Below are 17,513 nucleotides of genomic sequence, written 5' to 3' on the forward strand. Positions count from 1 at the left end.
TGAGTCTACCAAAGGATCTGAGATGGGGGGCTCCTTCAAAGGCTCTGTGATTTGGTCTAGGGCTGCCTTGTTCTGGGGACAATCAGTTGATGTCCTGATGAAAACACAGAAGCAGCAAAATAAGCTTTCATGCATACAATACTGATGGCAGTTTACATGTTTACAGTCTGACATGTTTAATGGAAATCATATGATATTAGCCTTCATTAAATGACTGGTGTGACGTTTTTGTTTAGAACCATATCACGGCAGTTAACTATTTGAAATAAAATAATCTGAATAACACACCGATAACAAGTAGACCCAACATGTAATCAGACAGGAGTTTGATCTACCAACCTTTGACTGATGGCTTCTGCAGATAGCTTTGCCTGCTCTACTTTGTGCAATTTAGCCTTCTGCCTTCTGTTAAAAACCTCCAGTCTCGTTTTTCGTCTCCTCTTCTCTGGAGATGGAAGGTAATCAAAAATTGACGGAATAAAATCCGGACTCAACGGGTTATCACTCTTTCTCCCTAAAAAATAAGAAGGAATATTTTCAACACGGGTTTGTTTACCACTAGCTTGCTACAAGCTAACTGGCTAGGCTGCACCAGAGCCACACTTGTTGAGTTAAAAAGGGACATCACAGAGTTCGTTAGCTATAATAACTGGGTGCTAGATTCTACTTCGGTAAAAATTAAACTGACCAGAAACTTTTTGTAGCATTGTACTGTATTCCTTCACCCACCTGATATGAAGTGATCACTGCATAAGCGAAAGCAAACGGCCGGGGGGTCCCATCTTTCAGTCTTGTTCAGACGGCTCCTGGCTCTTTTAATCGCTGCGATCCACTTTTCCCTCCTCTCCGCGTCTTTTGGAATGCGATAATAAGATACACCTTTCTTCTTCCCACGCCTATTTGTGCAACCTGGTGCACAGCAGTTATCCACCATCCTCGACAGTCTGCCAGTGCCTGCCAATGAATTTACTGACGCGATTACTGCCAAAATGGCTGCCCCCTTCGTTTCTCGTCACGTGACCAGCATATGTGACATCATCCGCAGGAGCTCTATAGAGGAATGTTAAGCCCTCCCACTATTTTCCAAGAGGGCGTTGCCAGATTTTCAATTTCAGGTTTTAACCAGGAGATGGCGCTTCATTCACAAATACAGAAAGACAAGTTTCATGGACTTTCAGTTGTGTTTTGAAGAGCATTTGAACACATCAATATTTTAGATCAACTAAAGTATATCTAATCTTGTAATTCAATAATATATAGTCTTTATATATTAAATAATCATAATTATAATGTAAATGTTTACATTACACTTCTTTATTTGTTATGCTCATACTTTTACCTTTACAATCGTTTGCTTTAATATGCATGTCCCTTTCGGACACATACTGTATGATTTATTATTATTATTAATATGAAGATATTATTAAGATAAGATAAGATGTTACTTTATTGATTGAACATTTTAGTTTAGAATGTGCTGTCCCACGGTAATTCAGAAGGCTCACAGGTCACATTCCGACCATTATTTAAAACAATAGGTGCTTTCACACCATCTACAGTTTGATTTGTATAGAGGGAGCTCTGTCAGTTTTCGAATTACCCATTAGCTTTCGGGGAGCCCTATTTTTCAGAGCACATCCTGCTACTAAATATGTCACACGCACACTCTGTTGACTGGCGCAGCAGCGCGGATGCGATCAATTGCTATAAAAACACTCTTCTACTAATACAGACGGTGTCACTATGCCGGCGGATGTGGCCGTTGTTGAAGCCTCTTCAGGCTCCGCATCGGCAGGCCTCTCCCTCGGTGTGGAGCTGTCAAGCTCGACCCTAATGCCGCGTACAGCCGGCCAACTAAAAGTTGTTTTCCGTTCACGTTGTCATTTTTAGACTCCTTCGCTTCTTTGCTTGTGAATCCAAAAGCTGTGACGCTTGGCTGTTTTCGTTTTGCCATATTTTTTATTAAAAAGCCAGAGTTAAAAAAATATCAATATGAACATTTCAAATACCGCGCCGGCATCACCTCCATAACCATAGCAACGTAAGTAAGAATGCAGCGCCGCCACGTACAGATGGCAACACCCAGACATATTCACAAATATAAAACAAATATTCAGAAACTGTAATGAACAATAACTATTATTTATTTCAATAACTGTTATTTACAGAAACTCAACATTTCTAATCTGCGTGACACAAATATGCACGATTGTTTTGGGCTCCCCCTATTTATCTCAAAGTCAGCCTTCAGGGGAGCTCCCTCCCTCTTCGGGGGAGCCAAGCTCCTCCTAGCTCCCCCCCATTTCGAACAGTGTCTGTGGCTGAATGGCCAGCGATTAGGTGCGGCGCATTTATCATAGGTGATCAGAGCTAACTGCCTGCCGTCAGATTTCATTTAAAAAACAGATCTGATTTTAAGACTATTTCTGCGCTCATAAAGAATAATAAGAATAAGAATAATGCGTATTGAACTGGTTTCATTAATTAGTGAGTTTATTTAACACTAGAACCGCCAATCGGGTCAATTTGTGTGATGTGTGTTGTGTGTGTGCAAAGTAACTTTTTTTCAATAAAATATTAAAGTCTCCCACTCCGTGACTTTTCCTGAAAGTGTGTTATGTAGCACCCTATGTTGTTAAAAATTGCATTCTAATAGAGGGATTTGACGGGTTTAGGTAGGCCTATACAAAGACCTCTAGCGGTTCTAGTGTTAAGGTAATTAGGTACAGTAGAAGCCCTTTTTTATCAGTAACGAATTTAGCAGTTGAACATAAAAGTCAACTAACTGAGGGTCACTTGCAATGACAGTGTTGTGTCTAACTGTAAGCTTGTCACTCAGAGTAACCTACAGTTAATTTAGCTGCTGGAGAAGAAAGATCAGGAGGAGGGGGGGAGAGAGCTGTGGTTGATGTGGTTGTGTAAATACACAGCTGAGAGCTGCCGTTTCATTCAGACTGTTTAAAAAACGGTAACACCGGACTATTTTTCTTAGCGAATGCATGTCAATTTAAACCAATACAACTATTTTTTAAATCAATACATACAACTATTTTTTAAATCAATAAAAACATTTTCTAAATCCATAAAAGCATTTAAATTAATATTGGGAGTCATGTCGTTACTTTGTTGAGAATGTGGCCGTGTAATAAGCGGGATAATTTGCAGCGACTTGTTCCTTATGGGAAAAATAACACCTGTCATGTGTGTGTAGAGGTGTGTGTGGTTAAAACACTTTCATGAAGTGAAGGAATTTCCTTCTATAAAACAGCTGTGGGCAGCAGTGAGTGTCACGGACATGAATTCATAGATCAAGGCAGACTAGTGCACACACTCTCCTGTCCTGCCAGGCGACACGCCTGTTCAAAGCCGTGTCCCTCACTCCTCACATCCCAAGCATCCCCAAAAAGTGTATTATGTTGTTACATCTCAGATGTTATGTTTCAGTTGTGCTCTGTCTATGTTCAGTGATGCAAACTTGTCACTTTTCGTTGAAATTCGCCGTTTTGAATCCAAAATAAGTCGTTTGTGTGATTCATGTAGATCTGCAATACAAATATTTTTGGGGTATGGGGGGGTCTGGGACCCGGAGTAATCTGCGGCCGTGAGCTGTTATGTGCCATCATGACACGCATGGTGTTCTTTTTTTATATATTATAATGAAGTACGAGCTGTGTGCTCGAGTCTTCCTGCCTGTCGGCTCTGCTCATGGATGTATAATAAGGCTCTGCTGCTCCGAGATGATGGTCTAGCTTCAGCAGCTACATTACCTACGGGTGCGTTCGTTAATATTAACTGTGCGTCCGGAGTCACTGTGGCACAGTATGGACCGCTGGTGAACAGCTGTTAGAACGGGCCGTTCAGGTGTTCAGAGCAGAGCTCCCTGTCGGAGCGGCAGAGCGTGATGTGAACTGAAAAGTTTTTCTGTGGCAATATTATTTAAGGAATCGTTGAGCTAGATAGCTAGCATACATTGTCACTATCTGCTAACGTTAGCTTTAGCCTTCTATTTCTAATAGTTTTTTTCATAGGCTATAAACAGAGGTGGTATAAGTATATATATATTGTACTTGAGTAAAAGTAGAAGTACTCAGATCTTGTACTTGATTAAAAGTAGAAGTACTCAGGTCTTGTGCTTGAGTAAAAGTAGAAGTACTCAGATCTTGTACTTGAGTAAAAGTAGAAGCACACAGATCTTGTACTAGAGTAAAAGTAGAAGCACTCAGGTCTTGTACTTGAGTAAAAGTAGAAGCACACAGATCTTGTACTTGAGTAAAAGTAGAAGCACTCAGGTCTTGTACTTGAGTAAAAGTAGAAGCACACAGATCTTGTACTAGAGTAAAAGTAGAAGTACTCAGGTCTTGTACTTGAGTAAAAGTAGAAGTACTCAGATCTTGTACTTGAGTAAAAGTAATAGTCCCAGAGTGTAGGAATACTCTGTTACAGTAAAAGTCCTGCATTCAAAATGTTCCTCAAGTAAAAGTAGAAAAGTATTATCATCAAAATATAGTGAAAGTAGCGACAGTAAAAGTAGTCATTGTGCAGATTGGTCCATTTCAGAATAATAGATATGATATGTTTTATAATGATTGATCATGAAAGTGTTCTCAAAGCTGGTAAAGGTGCAGCTAGTTTGAATGACTTTGTATACTGCAGGGTAGCTTGTGGATTTACTCCAGGTGGAACTAAAGTCGGAATAAACACTTGATTATATTTCACATCATTCATCCACATCTGTAAAGTAACTAAAGGTATTACATACATGGAGTGGAGTAAAAGTACACCATGTACCTCTGAACTGTAGTGGGGTAGAATAAGTAGCAAAACATTGAAATACTTAAATAAAGTACAAGTATCTCACAATTGTGCCCAAGTATAGTACTTGTTGAGTTTATGAACTTAGTTACTTTACACCATGTGGCTATAAAGATAAAAAGACTTAAGCCTTGCACAGAGGCATGAAAATACATTTTCAAAATGCTCAACAGTGCCTTGGTCTCGTGTCATCCATGTTTCACGGAAAACTCATGGATGACCATGGTCATCCATGGACATCCGTGATCTGTCCATGGTTGGTGTCCATGGTATGTTTGTCCGTGGTTTGTCCATGTTCATGAAACATGGACAGAACACATACTACCCGCCTGGCCGCGGTCTGACCATGATTGTCCATGGTCAGACCACGGACATTAAATGGCACCACAGATCAATCACGGAAAACCACGGTTAACTATACCATGGACAGACCACGGTGAACCACGTCTTTGATGTCCATGAACTACCGTGGTCTGTCCATGTTTCACTTGGCCGTGGGTTTCCATGATTCCTCCATGGTGCCATTTAACGTCCATGGTCAGACCATGGTCAACCATGGACAATATCACGGACAGATCACGTATGTCCATGGTTAATGTCCATGGTCTGACCATGGTCTGACCATGGACAAACATGGTCTGTCCATGATCCTGAGACCAAGGTGCTGCCAAAATTATAAACTGACTGCTACACAATTTAAAATAAATGCTTTTATATATTTCTATTAGATGTGACTCTTTGGCGTTTCTGTTATTATTAACACTGCTGCTTTAGTTGTTCTGACTGCTAAAATCCTCTGTTATTCCGTGGGGTGGGGGAGCCGGGGGCTCGGATCGTTGTCACCTTTTTCATACCTGATGAGTTTGCATCCCTGTATGTTAAAAAGCCTCAGTCACCTTAATTCATGTAATAAAAACATCTCAGGTCAGTAACACTCAAAGCTAAATGTGCAATACCATGTTCAGCTATGTTACTATTTATAATGTTATTGTTGTTACATCAGAAGATGTACATATTGGAATGATTTCTTAATTTACAGTAGGCAATTTTTTTACAATGTGTGTTGGAAGGATTTATTAAATTACTATGAATATTGTCATTGTTGAAGGCTTTTAGAGAAGGGTGAACTATAAGCCTGAATTACATAACATTTTATACGTAAAAACTAGGGCCGGGACTCGATTAAAAAAATTAATCTAATTAATTACAGGCTTTGTAATTAATTAATCGCAATTAATCGCATTTTTAATCACATATAAATATTTGACCTGAGAACAGTGAGAAGCAATTTTTTTCACATGGATTTTAGTATACCATTGAATAATGACTGAATACATAAGCTTAAGCAACAAAACATTGTTTATTTTTTTCAAGGATGTACTTAACAAAGACCAACAGAAAAGTGCAATTTTTGCCATAAAGTGTAGCAATAGCATATTTAGGAATATAGTACATTTCAGAGATTCAGGTAGCCTATAGGTAGGTAGACTTTCTGTAAACTATAACACTTTGTTTTTTAAGTATAACACAATCCTTTCAAGTACATTCAGAACATTGGAAACCCTGACTATTAGAAAACATCTCTCTGTTGCTTCAGAGGCCATAACAGACTTTGTTGATTTACCAACAGTTGATTTAAAAAATCTAATCAATTTCAGTCCAACTCTCTCAATAACCTTGGCCAAAACAATAAACAGTTCAACATAAAGTGCCAGTTGCACCAACAACATAATAAATAGTTCAACATAAAGTGTACCATTTAAAATAAAATAAAAAAGTGCCAGTGATTGACCTCAATCCCTCCTATTCTTCCAATATCCTGATGAAAAATAAAATCTCTCTGTTGCATAGGCCACTGTTTGATCAACGCGAATTGGGTGTGGGTCCTTGTACTCCGAGTCGGGCTAACGTCCACGCTAGCTGCTATAGGTTTTGCATTGAGGTGATACTTGAGGCTTGATGTGCTGCGGTGATATGCAAATTCCTTTTTGCATAATTTGCAAACAACCGTGCTCTTATCGATGCTTCCATCCGTCCGTTTTTTAAAACAAAATGTCCCATCCACGGGGCCAACCAAAGCCGTCTCATCAGCTTGTTCATTCGTGTTTGACTATTGTTCACTGTGGTTTGTTGTTGTTTGAAGTCATGAACGTTAGTTGGTGCTCCAGTATAATCGGTACCCCTGAAACTCATCCAGTGAGAAACGTTCCGCGGTGCAAAAATAAGTGCGATTAAAATGCGTTAATTTTTTTAACGCGTTAATTTTTGTGTAATTAATTAATCTTAATTAACGCGTTAAAGTCCCGGCCCTAGTAAAAACATAAAAGCCACAATAAATAAATCACAATTATTCTAGTTATTTTTACCTCCCGTATTGCTTTCAACCCACCAGCTTTTATGGTGTTGTTAAGTCACTAACTGTAAGCTTGTCACATACAGTCTATGGTCACTCAGAGTAACATACAGTTAATTTAGCTGCTGGAGAAGAAAGATCAGGGGGGGAGGGGGGGAGAGAGCTGTGGTTGATGGGCCATTAGTTGTGTAAATACACAGCTGAGAGCTGCCGTTTCATTCAGACTGTTTAAAAAACGGTAACAACGGACTATTTTTCTTAGCGGATGCATGTAAATTTAAATCAATACATACAACTATTTTTTAAATCAATAAAAATATTTTCTAAATCCATAAAAGAATTTCAATTAATATTGGGAGTCATGTCGTTACTTTGTTGAGAATGTGGCCATGTAATAAGCGGGATAATTTGCAGCGACTTGTTCCTTATGGGGAAAATAACAGCCGTCATGCAGATGAGGATCCCTCCGCTACGCTTTGGGATCCTGATCAACCGACGAAGCTCCATTAAAATATACATATTTTTGGTGAATTACTGAGTTTAGGCACGTTAATAACGTTTTAATGAAGTTGAATACAGTATATTCATATGTGTCAGTGATTTCATGTCAATTCGGCGAACATAAACATAAATGATCGTGGTGAAGATGATGATAAAATTAGGATTAAAAATCGAGAGCCGGGCTCTCGTTTTTTTCGAATAACAAAATTATTTTGATAAATAACAACATGGTGATGTTTTGTAAATGATTACATGTCTCTTATTTAGCACAGTAGTATGATATCCATGACATATGGATCTTAACAAAGTTCCGCTGTACATCCAGCGTACTGTATCTGACTTTATTTCACATGAGCTCCAGTGTGGAACCCCACTGCACCCCCTGGTGGATCAATGATCCATTACAGCTGGCTTCATTATAATTACATTTATCTATCACGGGGGCGGTCTCAAGTCAAGCTGGAGGTTTTCCCTTGATAGTTGGGTCCAGGACCTCAATCCCGTGACCATTCTCTGGCTAACATGTTTTGACGATTGATTTGACATCTATGGACCTTTTAGAAAAAATTTAGAAACACGGTCCCTCGAAAATTTGCCGGCATTTTTTGCTAGGGGGCCAAATCCACAATGGCCGCCGGCGCCATCTTGAAAAATTTACTTTTGAACCAGAGCACCTACAATCAAGTGTAAATACACTTTTTGCACTGAATCTACCATGGGGAAACCGATTCTGACATCAGTTTGACGATAAAATGTAGTTTTGACCAAAATATCCAAGATGGCCGCCAGCGCCATCTGAAAAAGTAACTTTTGAACCCCATCACCTACAATCAAGTGTAAATACACTTTTTGCACTGATTTGACCATGGGGATTCCGATTCTGACATCATTTTGACGTTATAACATCATTTTTACCCAGATATCCAAGATGGCTGCAGTGTGCCCCAACGAGATCGCGGAGGGGAAGCCCAGTGTTAGCATTATCGACAACGATGACTTCCACAACGACACGCTGACGGGAGGGGCAACATCTCCGCCAACATGTGCTACGTGCCAAATACCTGGCCTACCTAGCGCGCCACCCTGCCCTGAGGAAGCATCCGTCTCCACTCGGGCATGGGTGGGAGCTGGTGGGTGGCCGCTGTCGCCCTGTTCGTCACACACTTCCTGCTCTTCCGGTGACCCTACCTGCACCAGGAGAAGCTGACGATAGCGAAGAAGATGACAACGAATGGGATGAAGACGGATCCAATGATGAACAGAGGAGCGTATATTCGTCGGAATCTGATTCTTCCGAATACAGTGCATCTGAAAGCTCCGATTCAGATTAACCATATAGCTTGGCTTCCTAAGCTACAGAACATTATCAGTGACGTTTAAGTTAGAAATGTATGCAGTACTGTGATTATTTTCATTTATGGAAGTACCATATTATGTGACAATTATACATTGTATAACTGTTTTATAAGTTTGTTTTCATTTGTTTTTAGTTACAACTATTAAAGATAGATTTTGTTATCATACACTATGAATTGCTTTCATTTTATGTTACTTTTCACTCCAGCATATGGCAGCCATCTTGGATATCTGGGTAAAAATGATGTTATAACGTCAAAAAACTGATACATTTGAATAACGCAGAAAACCTGTCTTTGTTTATTTAGTTAATGTGTGCATATAGACTTCTCAGTTTTTCGCACTCTCGCGGGAGCCTCGTTGCGGGGAAATTATACAGATGGCTAGTCCGCATCTGAAAATGTATATGCAAAGGTTATTATTAATAACAATTTAAAAAAAAAAAATTATAAAAAAGATTAATCAATTTTTCTTTTTTTTTTTCTTTTTTCTTTTGTAATCATCTCGCGACCCCCACTTTGGGAACCCCTGCCATAGAAGAACATGACAGCGCAGCGCAACTATACTACAGACTAGGGATCGACCGATATGGCTTTTTCAAGGCCGATACCAATACCGATTATTAGTAATCAAGGTGACCGATAACCGATATTTGGAACCGATATACATTTGCAGTAAAATCAGAAAATCCTGGTGTCAAAATGTAGAATAACACAAACTCCAACACAGCCTCTTTGAAATGCATTTAAGCATATATTATGTTTAATGAACTTTTAAATATCTTTGCAACTGGTTTCCTTTTTTTTAGTGCAGCCATCTGCAATGAGTTAGGGAGAGACGGAGAGTTAAAAGTGGGGCTGCAGGCTGACATGCTTAACCAACAATAATGCTTAATGTATTATATCAAAACAATGCCTGTCTATCTAGCATAAAATCCCAATAAGCTGCTAGCAACTGCAAAACAATAGTGCTGGCTAATGTTTTGCAAAATATTAAAAGTGAGGCTATTAAAGTAGACCTAACTTTAGTCTAGTAGCCTCACTTCTAATATTTTGCTAAACATTTGCTTGATACATGTTGGCTAGCTAATGAGTTTCACATATCAACCTGAAAAACTGCGAGATTCCACTCGCAGCCCCCCCTTCCGCACCACAGTTACTCCGCTGCGAGACGCTGCACGCACCCCCAACTCTGACTGACTTCCCGCGTCCGGCCTGTGTAACTGGGAAACTGATAGAATTGGATCATAAAATCGTGGAGCTTTTGCAACTTCAGCATAGGGGATTGGGATGTTTACTGAACTTCGGCTTTCAACTGACTTACCTTCGAAACACATGTATGGCTCTCCCGCTCAGCGCTGTTGCTTGACTCTGTCTGTGTCCGCTTTCTTCGCACCTGCCTGTAAACTGAGAAGGTCCCGCCATTAGGCTGGCTCCCGCCCGGAAAATCTTCAGTGCTGATTGACACTTCTGTAATAGCCTATCAGATAGCGCTGTGGGCGGGACATTGCTCGTGTACAGAGAGTGGTGACTGCAGCCAGAGAAACGGCCGCATCAGAGCCAAAGTTTTATCGGTAATTTCATTAAAAAAAGGCCGATACCGATAATCGGCCAAATGCGTAATATCGGCCCCGATAATGATTATCGGTGACCCCTACTACGGACGTGACTGCTAGGGTGACCAGGTCCCAAATGTGGGACAAGGAGTATGTTTGTGTGGGACAATGTGGGAAACCCTCTCAACAGCACCCCGGAAAAAAAAATCTCTATTTCTATTCTGTTTCATTTGGTTTATTCAACAGCATCCAATAAACAATGACAGAAAGTGAAGTCAAAATGCAGTAACAATTTAGTATCTTGATAAAGAAAAGTAAACTAAGGCTAACCAAGGCAGCAGGCATTATTCACTTCAAGTGTTTAGAAATCTTCCTAATTCAACTAGTGTATTACCTGTAAAAGTAGGTACAACACACATTTATAAATAAAATAAAAACATAAATACAAATCAAAACTGGCCAGGAGGTAACAAAAACATAATAATACATAAAATAAAATAGCTTTCAGTTTTGTCCATCAAAGCAACAACAGGTGGGCCCCCCCACAGTGTGTGGGCTATTTTGTCACCTAGAACCACTGGTGTCTTTAACTCTGTCAAACAACTCTCCACAGAGGCAGGGGCAAGCACATCTGTTATTATGGACGCTGCTTTTGTACGACCACATGACATTTTCTTTACTATCTCAGAGTCTGGAAAAATGGTCGGCGCTAGCTTGTTACCACAGTCATTTGACCTGTATGATTGGGAGTGTTGCACTGTATGGTAAACACTTGTTATTTCTGCTGCTGTTACCTTGTCTGACTGGCCATCATTTTTTGGTTTGAGTAGGAATGTCTCCATAGAGTGGGATGTCTCTTTTTGAGCGACACATTTCTTGTGAGAATCGTATTTTCTGTGTCTTTTGACGTCGTATTCACCGCCATTTGAAATTGAAAAATTACTCTTGCAAAGATTGCAAAAATATCTGCACTGGCTTCACCCACGGGTAAGTGTCTTTCCAGTCTTTGTTGTATGTGCATCTTCTTTTCTTCTTACCTGTAGTTTCAGTTTCCTCCATTTTCCATAACCTGCTGCGTCGCCTGCGTTATTGGCTGACTTTCGTTGTTGTTGTTTGGCGGGGCCGCGGCGGGATGTGTGTGAGTGAGTTATTCTCATTGGTTAACACTTGACCAGCACCCGCCGTGTGTTACAGTTTGATTGACAGCAAACACACCCCCGTGATGATAGCCTTCCCTGCTTTCTCAACAGCCATTGGATAAAGCTGATTTTAGAAAAGCGTTTTAGCCAATCAAAATGAAATATGCGGGACATCGTCTCAACTTGCGGGACGCACCAAAAGTCGTGAAAATGCTGTGCAGTCCCGCGCAAAGCGGGACATCTGGTCACCCTAGTGACTGCCCTGGCAGTGACATCAAGATAGCCTGCTTGTACTACCACACTTTCCCCTCAAAATATCGTTAAATGACGAAACTTGGAAATAGTGCCAATCCATACAAAGTGTAACCACATCATGTAAATATGAAAGCAATCTTTAAAAAATAACAGCGTTGGTTTAATCTATGACTATTTTGACCATGTTTGTGCTGTTTTTGCCATAGAGAAGCATTGCCCCGGAAGTGCATTTTGAACTATCCCGGCATACATAAACCACGTGACCGGCTGGCGTCAAAGAGTGTCGTAACTCTTTCTCTCTACACTGTAAACAATTACCAGCATTTCACAACATTTAACAGTATTATTTTACAGTGACATATTGTAATCAAGACCCCCTGTAATATCCCAACAAATACATGTAAAAATGACTGTATCCTTGGATTTCACAGCATTTAACTATTATTTCACAATAAAATACTGCAATCAAAATCCTCTGTAATATCACATCAAAAGTTGTAATATCACAACAACATTGTAAAAATTGAAAGGATTTCACAGCATTTAAGAGTATCATATTACAGAGAAATATTGTAATCAAAAGCCCCTGTAATATCACAACAAAATATCTATAAAACAGTAGAATTGGATTTCACATTATTTAACTATTATTTCCAGTGTTGGGCAAGTTACTTCCAAAATGTAATATATTACATATTACTTATTACTCTCTTTTGAAAGTAATAAGTTACATTACAATATTACTGTCTCTGAAATGTAATGAGTTACACTACTTTAGTTACTTTTTTAGTTACTTTCACCAAAATAACCGCAGAAGAATGGCTAGTTATTTTAAATGCTAAAATGTAGTTTAGTGCAGCTCATTATACATCCAGTGAAGGGCAATGTGGTATAGCATAACAACTGTGTAGGCCCTTAAGGCTACTAACAACTTATAAACTTATTTAAAGCAGACAAAGGATCAAAGTCTGGTCAATTATAGTAGAGATACTGTAAATATTTATAAGTCTAGGCCTATATATATTAAATACAATAGAGCTAGAGCTCACTATAATGAAATCTATAACATTATGAAATGACAAGGTGTGCAATATATTTTTCTTTTTGTTACTTTCTTTTATTTAATTCAAGTTCCAAGCACAAGAAGTTTGAATGTATTTAGTGGACAAAGAAGAAGCTTTATCAAAAATACGAAAAGGATTATGCTTCAAGGAATAGCTTACGGCTCAGCCATTTTCAGTTCAACACTATTAACATGTAAGCCAAACATTGCTTAAAATTGCTACTAAATGTAACGTAGGCCAAAAATAGGAGCCCTGCTATTTGCCAAACAACGCCTAGAACATAGGCTACCAAACAAAGTCTGGTCAAATCTAAATACAAAAAAGGCCTCGTAGGAAATACTTCACAAAACAAATGAAGCTCCACTATATTTAACACACACATTGGAATATTGAAAATAAAACAAATAAACAGGAAACCTGTTACTGCCAAAACAGAGGTAGAATACAGCCGATTAATGCTCGTAAAATACATTTAAGTATGAAAGCCCTTAAAGCCTTGACCTATAGCCTACTTATTTTTCTATGGTGGGGGGCTGGCCTATTCCATTACCGCCTTGACTGAAATGACGGTTGAAGCGCATCAGGAGAAGGCGTTGAAAGCGTCCATCACCGAGACGGTTGCGTTTTGGGGTGAGCACCAGATTTCCAAGACTGAAAAGTCTTTCTACTGGTGCACTGGATGGCGTTGGGGCTTCCATATGTATTTAGAAATGGTGACTACGAGAAGACTGTTTGTATCATTGATTGCTTTGAAATATTTCTAGAGAAACCAAGTAGATTGCGACCCAGTGCGCAGTGTTACTCAAGATACAAATCACATCACACCATGAAATATTTAATTGCCATTTGCCCTCAAGGTTCAATTTGTTTCATTTCTACTGGATGGGGAGGTCGCACCAGTGATAAGTTCATTACAGAACACAGTGATTTTTTACCTAATATTCTCCCAGGGGATGTTGTTTTGGCAGACAGGGGGTTTCTGGTGAAGGAGTCTGTTGAAAGGTGTCAGGCTGAATTAAAAATTCCAGCATTTACTCGTGGAAAAACACAGTTAGATCCTGCTGACATAGAGAATACAAGATCTCTAGCCTCTTTAAGGATTCACATCGAAAGAGTCATAGGAGTACTTCGTCAGAAATATACTATCTTACAAAGCACTGTGCCAATAACTTTCACAGACATAGAGAAAGAAAATGATGTTACTTATCTTGATAAAATTGTGAGTGTATGTTGTGGACTAACAAATGTACCTGATTCTGTGGTGCCCTTTGAGTGATGAATTTGTGCGTCAACAGAAAATAAACCTTTTTGATTCGCTTCTCACTTGTTTGTTGTGACTACTTTTCTCACTCACTAGATTTGAGTGACCTATCCATGTTTTAAGAGCGCTACAGATACTGCTACAGACACAGAAGACATTGGTTTAACAGTTGTTTATTAATTAATAAAATATTGACATTGCATCAGCTCATTCATATTCACACTTTTCGTAAGTAAGTAAGACTAAGCAGTGTTTCCCACAGATCTGAAATATACTTGGGGGGGAAGGTGCCGGGGGGGGGGGGGGGGCTGCGAGCGGAGCGCGGTGCGGGCGGACCGCGGGGCGGGCTTTGTGACGTGCAACACATGTGACAAACAACAAGTTTTAACAACATGTTTATTCATTAACTTTACATTACTGTATGGCAATATTCATTTTGTACAAAGATGGCACTGTTTGTCAGAGCACTTAATCCATCTGGGTTTGTTGAAGAACAGCTCCAACGCCTGTGTGTATGGGAATGCCTCTGGTGCTGGTCCACTGACTGCTATCCGCATACATGCAGCCAGGTGCTCCCCTTTCAGTCGGTTTCTCATGTCAGTTTTCACCTGTAAAACAGACAGTTTGTTTTAAATGAACTATACAGAATGACATGCAACAGGGAATGACACTTACCCTGTTCATCGTAGAAAAATCCCTCTCGCAGTTTACACTGGAGACAGGGATGACCAACCCCACTGAAGAGAGAAGGCTGAGGTTTGGGTATATTTCTGCCCATTCGTCCTTCTCACTGGCCAGGAGCTGCATGATCTCAGCTTGTGTCTTGTCCTTCAGAGATTAGCCAAGGCAGGGCAAATGAGTATACAGTATAATTGAAACATTTACAGATGTCAAAACAAGCAATTCTAACCGTCAAGTTCATATTAATTTAGGTATTTACCAACCTTAAATGTTCCTTCAAGAACATGCTGCTTGTAGGAGGTCCACTCTTGGATAACTGTGGCATCCTGCCCTGGGATGAATTTGTTGGCAAGGGTCTGCAACATTGAAATGTTGGTTACATCATTGGAGGTAACTGCCTTTGGACCCAGGACACTGAAGGCCCCCAGCACTTCAATATGCTGGAACCTGCTCTCAATGTTGCTCTCCAGGCTGCAGATGTAAGGTTTGAGGACCTGGAATGATATTATACATTTTTCAGTTCAAGGAAAATAAATATTGGAATGTAAAAGTAAGAAGGGATGTATTTACATCTCTGACAAATCTGGCCCACATATCTTCCTGGGGGCGCTCCAGAATTCCGTGTCCCCTCCTGATCCTCTCCTCCTCTCCGGCAATGCTAAACGCCCCAAGTCCACCTGGGTTGTCCAAGTCTTGGTGTAGGCGAGCAAGGAACGTTCCGGGGAGTGGGGTCTCGCCTGCCTCCAGAATTCTCCTCAGAGTAACAAGTGTGACTGGCACCTAAATGTGGAAAAAGACAACAATATAATAGGATGGATAATGCAAATAACTGGGAGCATCAAATGCATTTCTTTGTAATCTACCTGCTCCTTTATGTGGAGAAAGTTCACATCAGCTCTCTGAAACACCTTGGACAGCATTGCAATGTGGGGCAGCACATCTGCCTGAAGGTAGAGGGCAGCCACAAAGCGGTATGTGGCACAGAAGGTGTATAGACCTTTGGCCACTGGGCACTTCCTTGTGCTCGCTTCTTCCGCCAGAGCAGCCAGCACAGCTGGAAGGTTCCTCTGGAGGTTTTGAACGGCTAGGTGCTGCGATAGCCACCTTGTATCTTTCACCTCCTAAGAACAAGTAGAAACACTGGTAAGTAAAATATATGTAAATAATATGACACCAAAATAGTATTATGAAAATAGGTGAAAACACACCTTGACTTTCAAGTCGTTCAGACCAAGAGTGGTAGCGGTAGCACTCAGTGTGGCTGACCTATTTGCACTATTTCGGAAGAATAGGTGCAGTCCCTGCAGGTGGTTCCTGAAGTTTGCCATATACCTGACAGCATTTGAGGCATCTTTGCATGCCAGTGCTAGTCTGTGAGCAGCACACGCTACAGAAACCAGCTTTGGAAAACTGTCTGTGAGCTGCTTTGCCACTCCATTCAGACGGCCTAAGTTTAAGAATTAAATGCAGTGTTGAGGGCGTCATTTTGTTTCCTTTAATAACAGCTGACAATATACATTTCACACAATCCATTAGATTTAACAATAAACTCCATACCCGTCATCACTGCTGCACCGTCTGTCCCGAGTCCATAGAGCCTGTCTACCGGGAGATCCTTCTTCTGTAGTACACTCTTGATGGCAGCAACAACGCTGTCAGCTTTCCCATCTTCCAGAGTTACCAGGTCAAGGAAGTGGTTGAAAACATAACCCTCTTTATCCAGGTGTCTAAAATAAAAATGTATAGGTTTTCACACATATTAATAAATATTAAGTTTAACTAGGCCTTTATTTAAATGCACATCATTCCTTTAAAAAATACCCCACCTAACATGTCAATCCAGCTGGCGGTTTACAGATACATCTGTGGTTTCATCAACCTCTAGGCTGATTGCTTGAGATGACCTTATCTCTTCCAAAATAGGCGACTCTACTATCTCTGCAAGGATCTCCAGCATTTCATCCACTATTCTGTGTGATTGATAATTGTTTCTTTGATCCACCTGAGAAAAAGAGATCATTTAACATTTAGCTGGTTAAAGTTCTTAGTTTCACAAGCATCATTTTGTACTAGGTTTACCTTCAGCTTTTCAAAGTAATCACAACCCAAAAGCTGAGCTAAACTTAAGAGCTTAGGGTAGTTGGTGTGGTGAGCCATCTCATTCTTTACTAGCCAGTAAAGACATTTGAATCCACCTATGACGGCCTCATGCTCCATAATAACTGTGGGCTCAAAAGCCTGCATCACTGAGTAGCCTAGACCAAGGGCAAAGACATAATTCATTATATGAGCCAAACATGGTTGATAGGTTGCAGAAATTAGCTTTACATAAAAAAATGATATACCTGATGCAAGTGAGACCTGATGCTTTACACTATATTGATGAGGCTCTGAGGAGATGTGGCGCTCGATATAATCCTTGCGGAAAACAAGAATCCCAACTTCTATGAAAGCCCGTTTTAAGGGGCCTTTCTTTATTGGAGGCTTGTGTTGCCTGCAGATTCGGCAAAACATTCCTTTTTAAAAAGAAAAACGT

The 17,513-nt window shown here is 40.1% G+C and overlaps 1 protein-coding gene across 1 annotated transcript; it reads right to left on the reverse strand.

Moving 5' to 3' along the window:
* Positions 1-14,632: 14,632 nt before the first annotated feature.
* On the reverse strand, positions 14,633-16,714 carry LOC307015950 (zinc finger protein 862-like). Its single transcript, XM_079644950.1, has 7 exons — positions 16,535-16,714; positions 16,186-16,424; positions 15,841-16,098; positions 15,548-15,757; positions 15,241-15,471; positions 14,972-15,124; positions 14,633-14,904 (listed from the first exon to the last, which is right to left on the reverse strand). The coding sequence occupies exons 1-7, from the start codon at positions 16,539-16,541 to the stop codon at positions 14,728-14,730; spliced, it is 1,275 nt and encodes a 424-aa protein (XP_079501076.1). The 5' UTR covers positions 16,542-16,714; the 3' UTR covers positions 14,633-14,727.
* Positions 16,715-17,513: the final 799 nt, after the last annotated feature.

The sequence above is a fragment of the Notothenia rossii genome (assembly GCF_949606895.1).
Source record: "Notothenia rossii genome assembly, chromosome: 8".
Taxonomy (NCBI): Eukaryota; Metazoa; Chordata; class Actinopteri; order Perciformes; family Nototheniidae; genus Notothenia; species Notothenia rossii.

Coding starts and splice junctions, on each gene's coding strand:
- LOC307015950 (XM_079644950.1), bottom strand. Junction 16,099..16,185: donor TGAACGACTTGAAAGTCAAG/GTGTGTTTTCAC, acceptor ACTTGTTCTTAG/GAGGTGAAAGATACAAGGTG. Junction 14,905..14,971: donor ATTTTTCTACGATGAACAGG/GTAAGTGTCATT, acceptor TCTGTTTTACAG/GTGAAAACTGACATGAGAAA.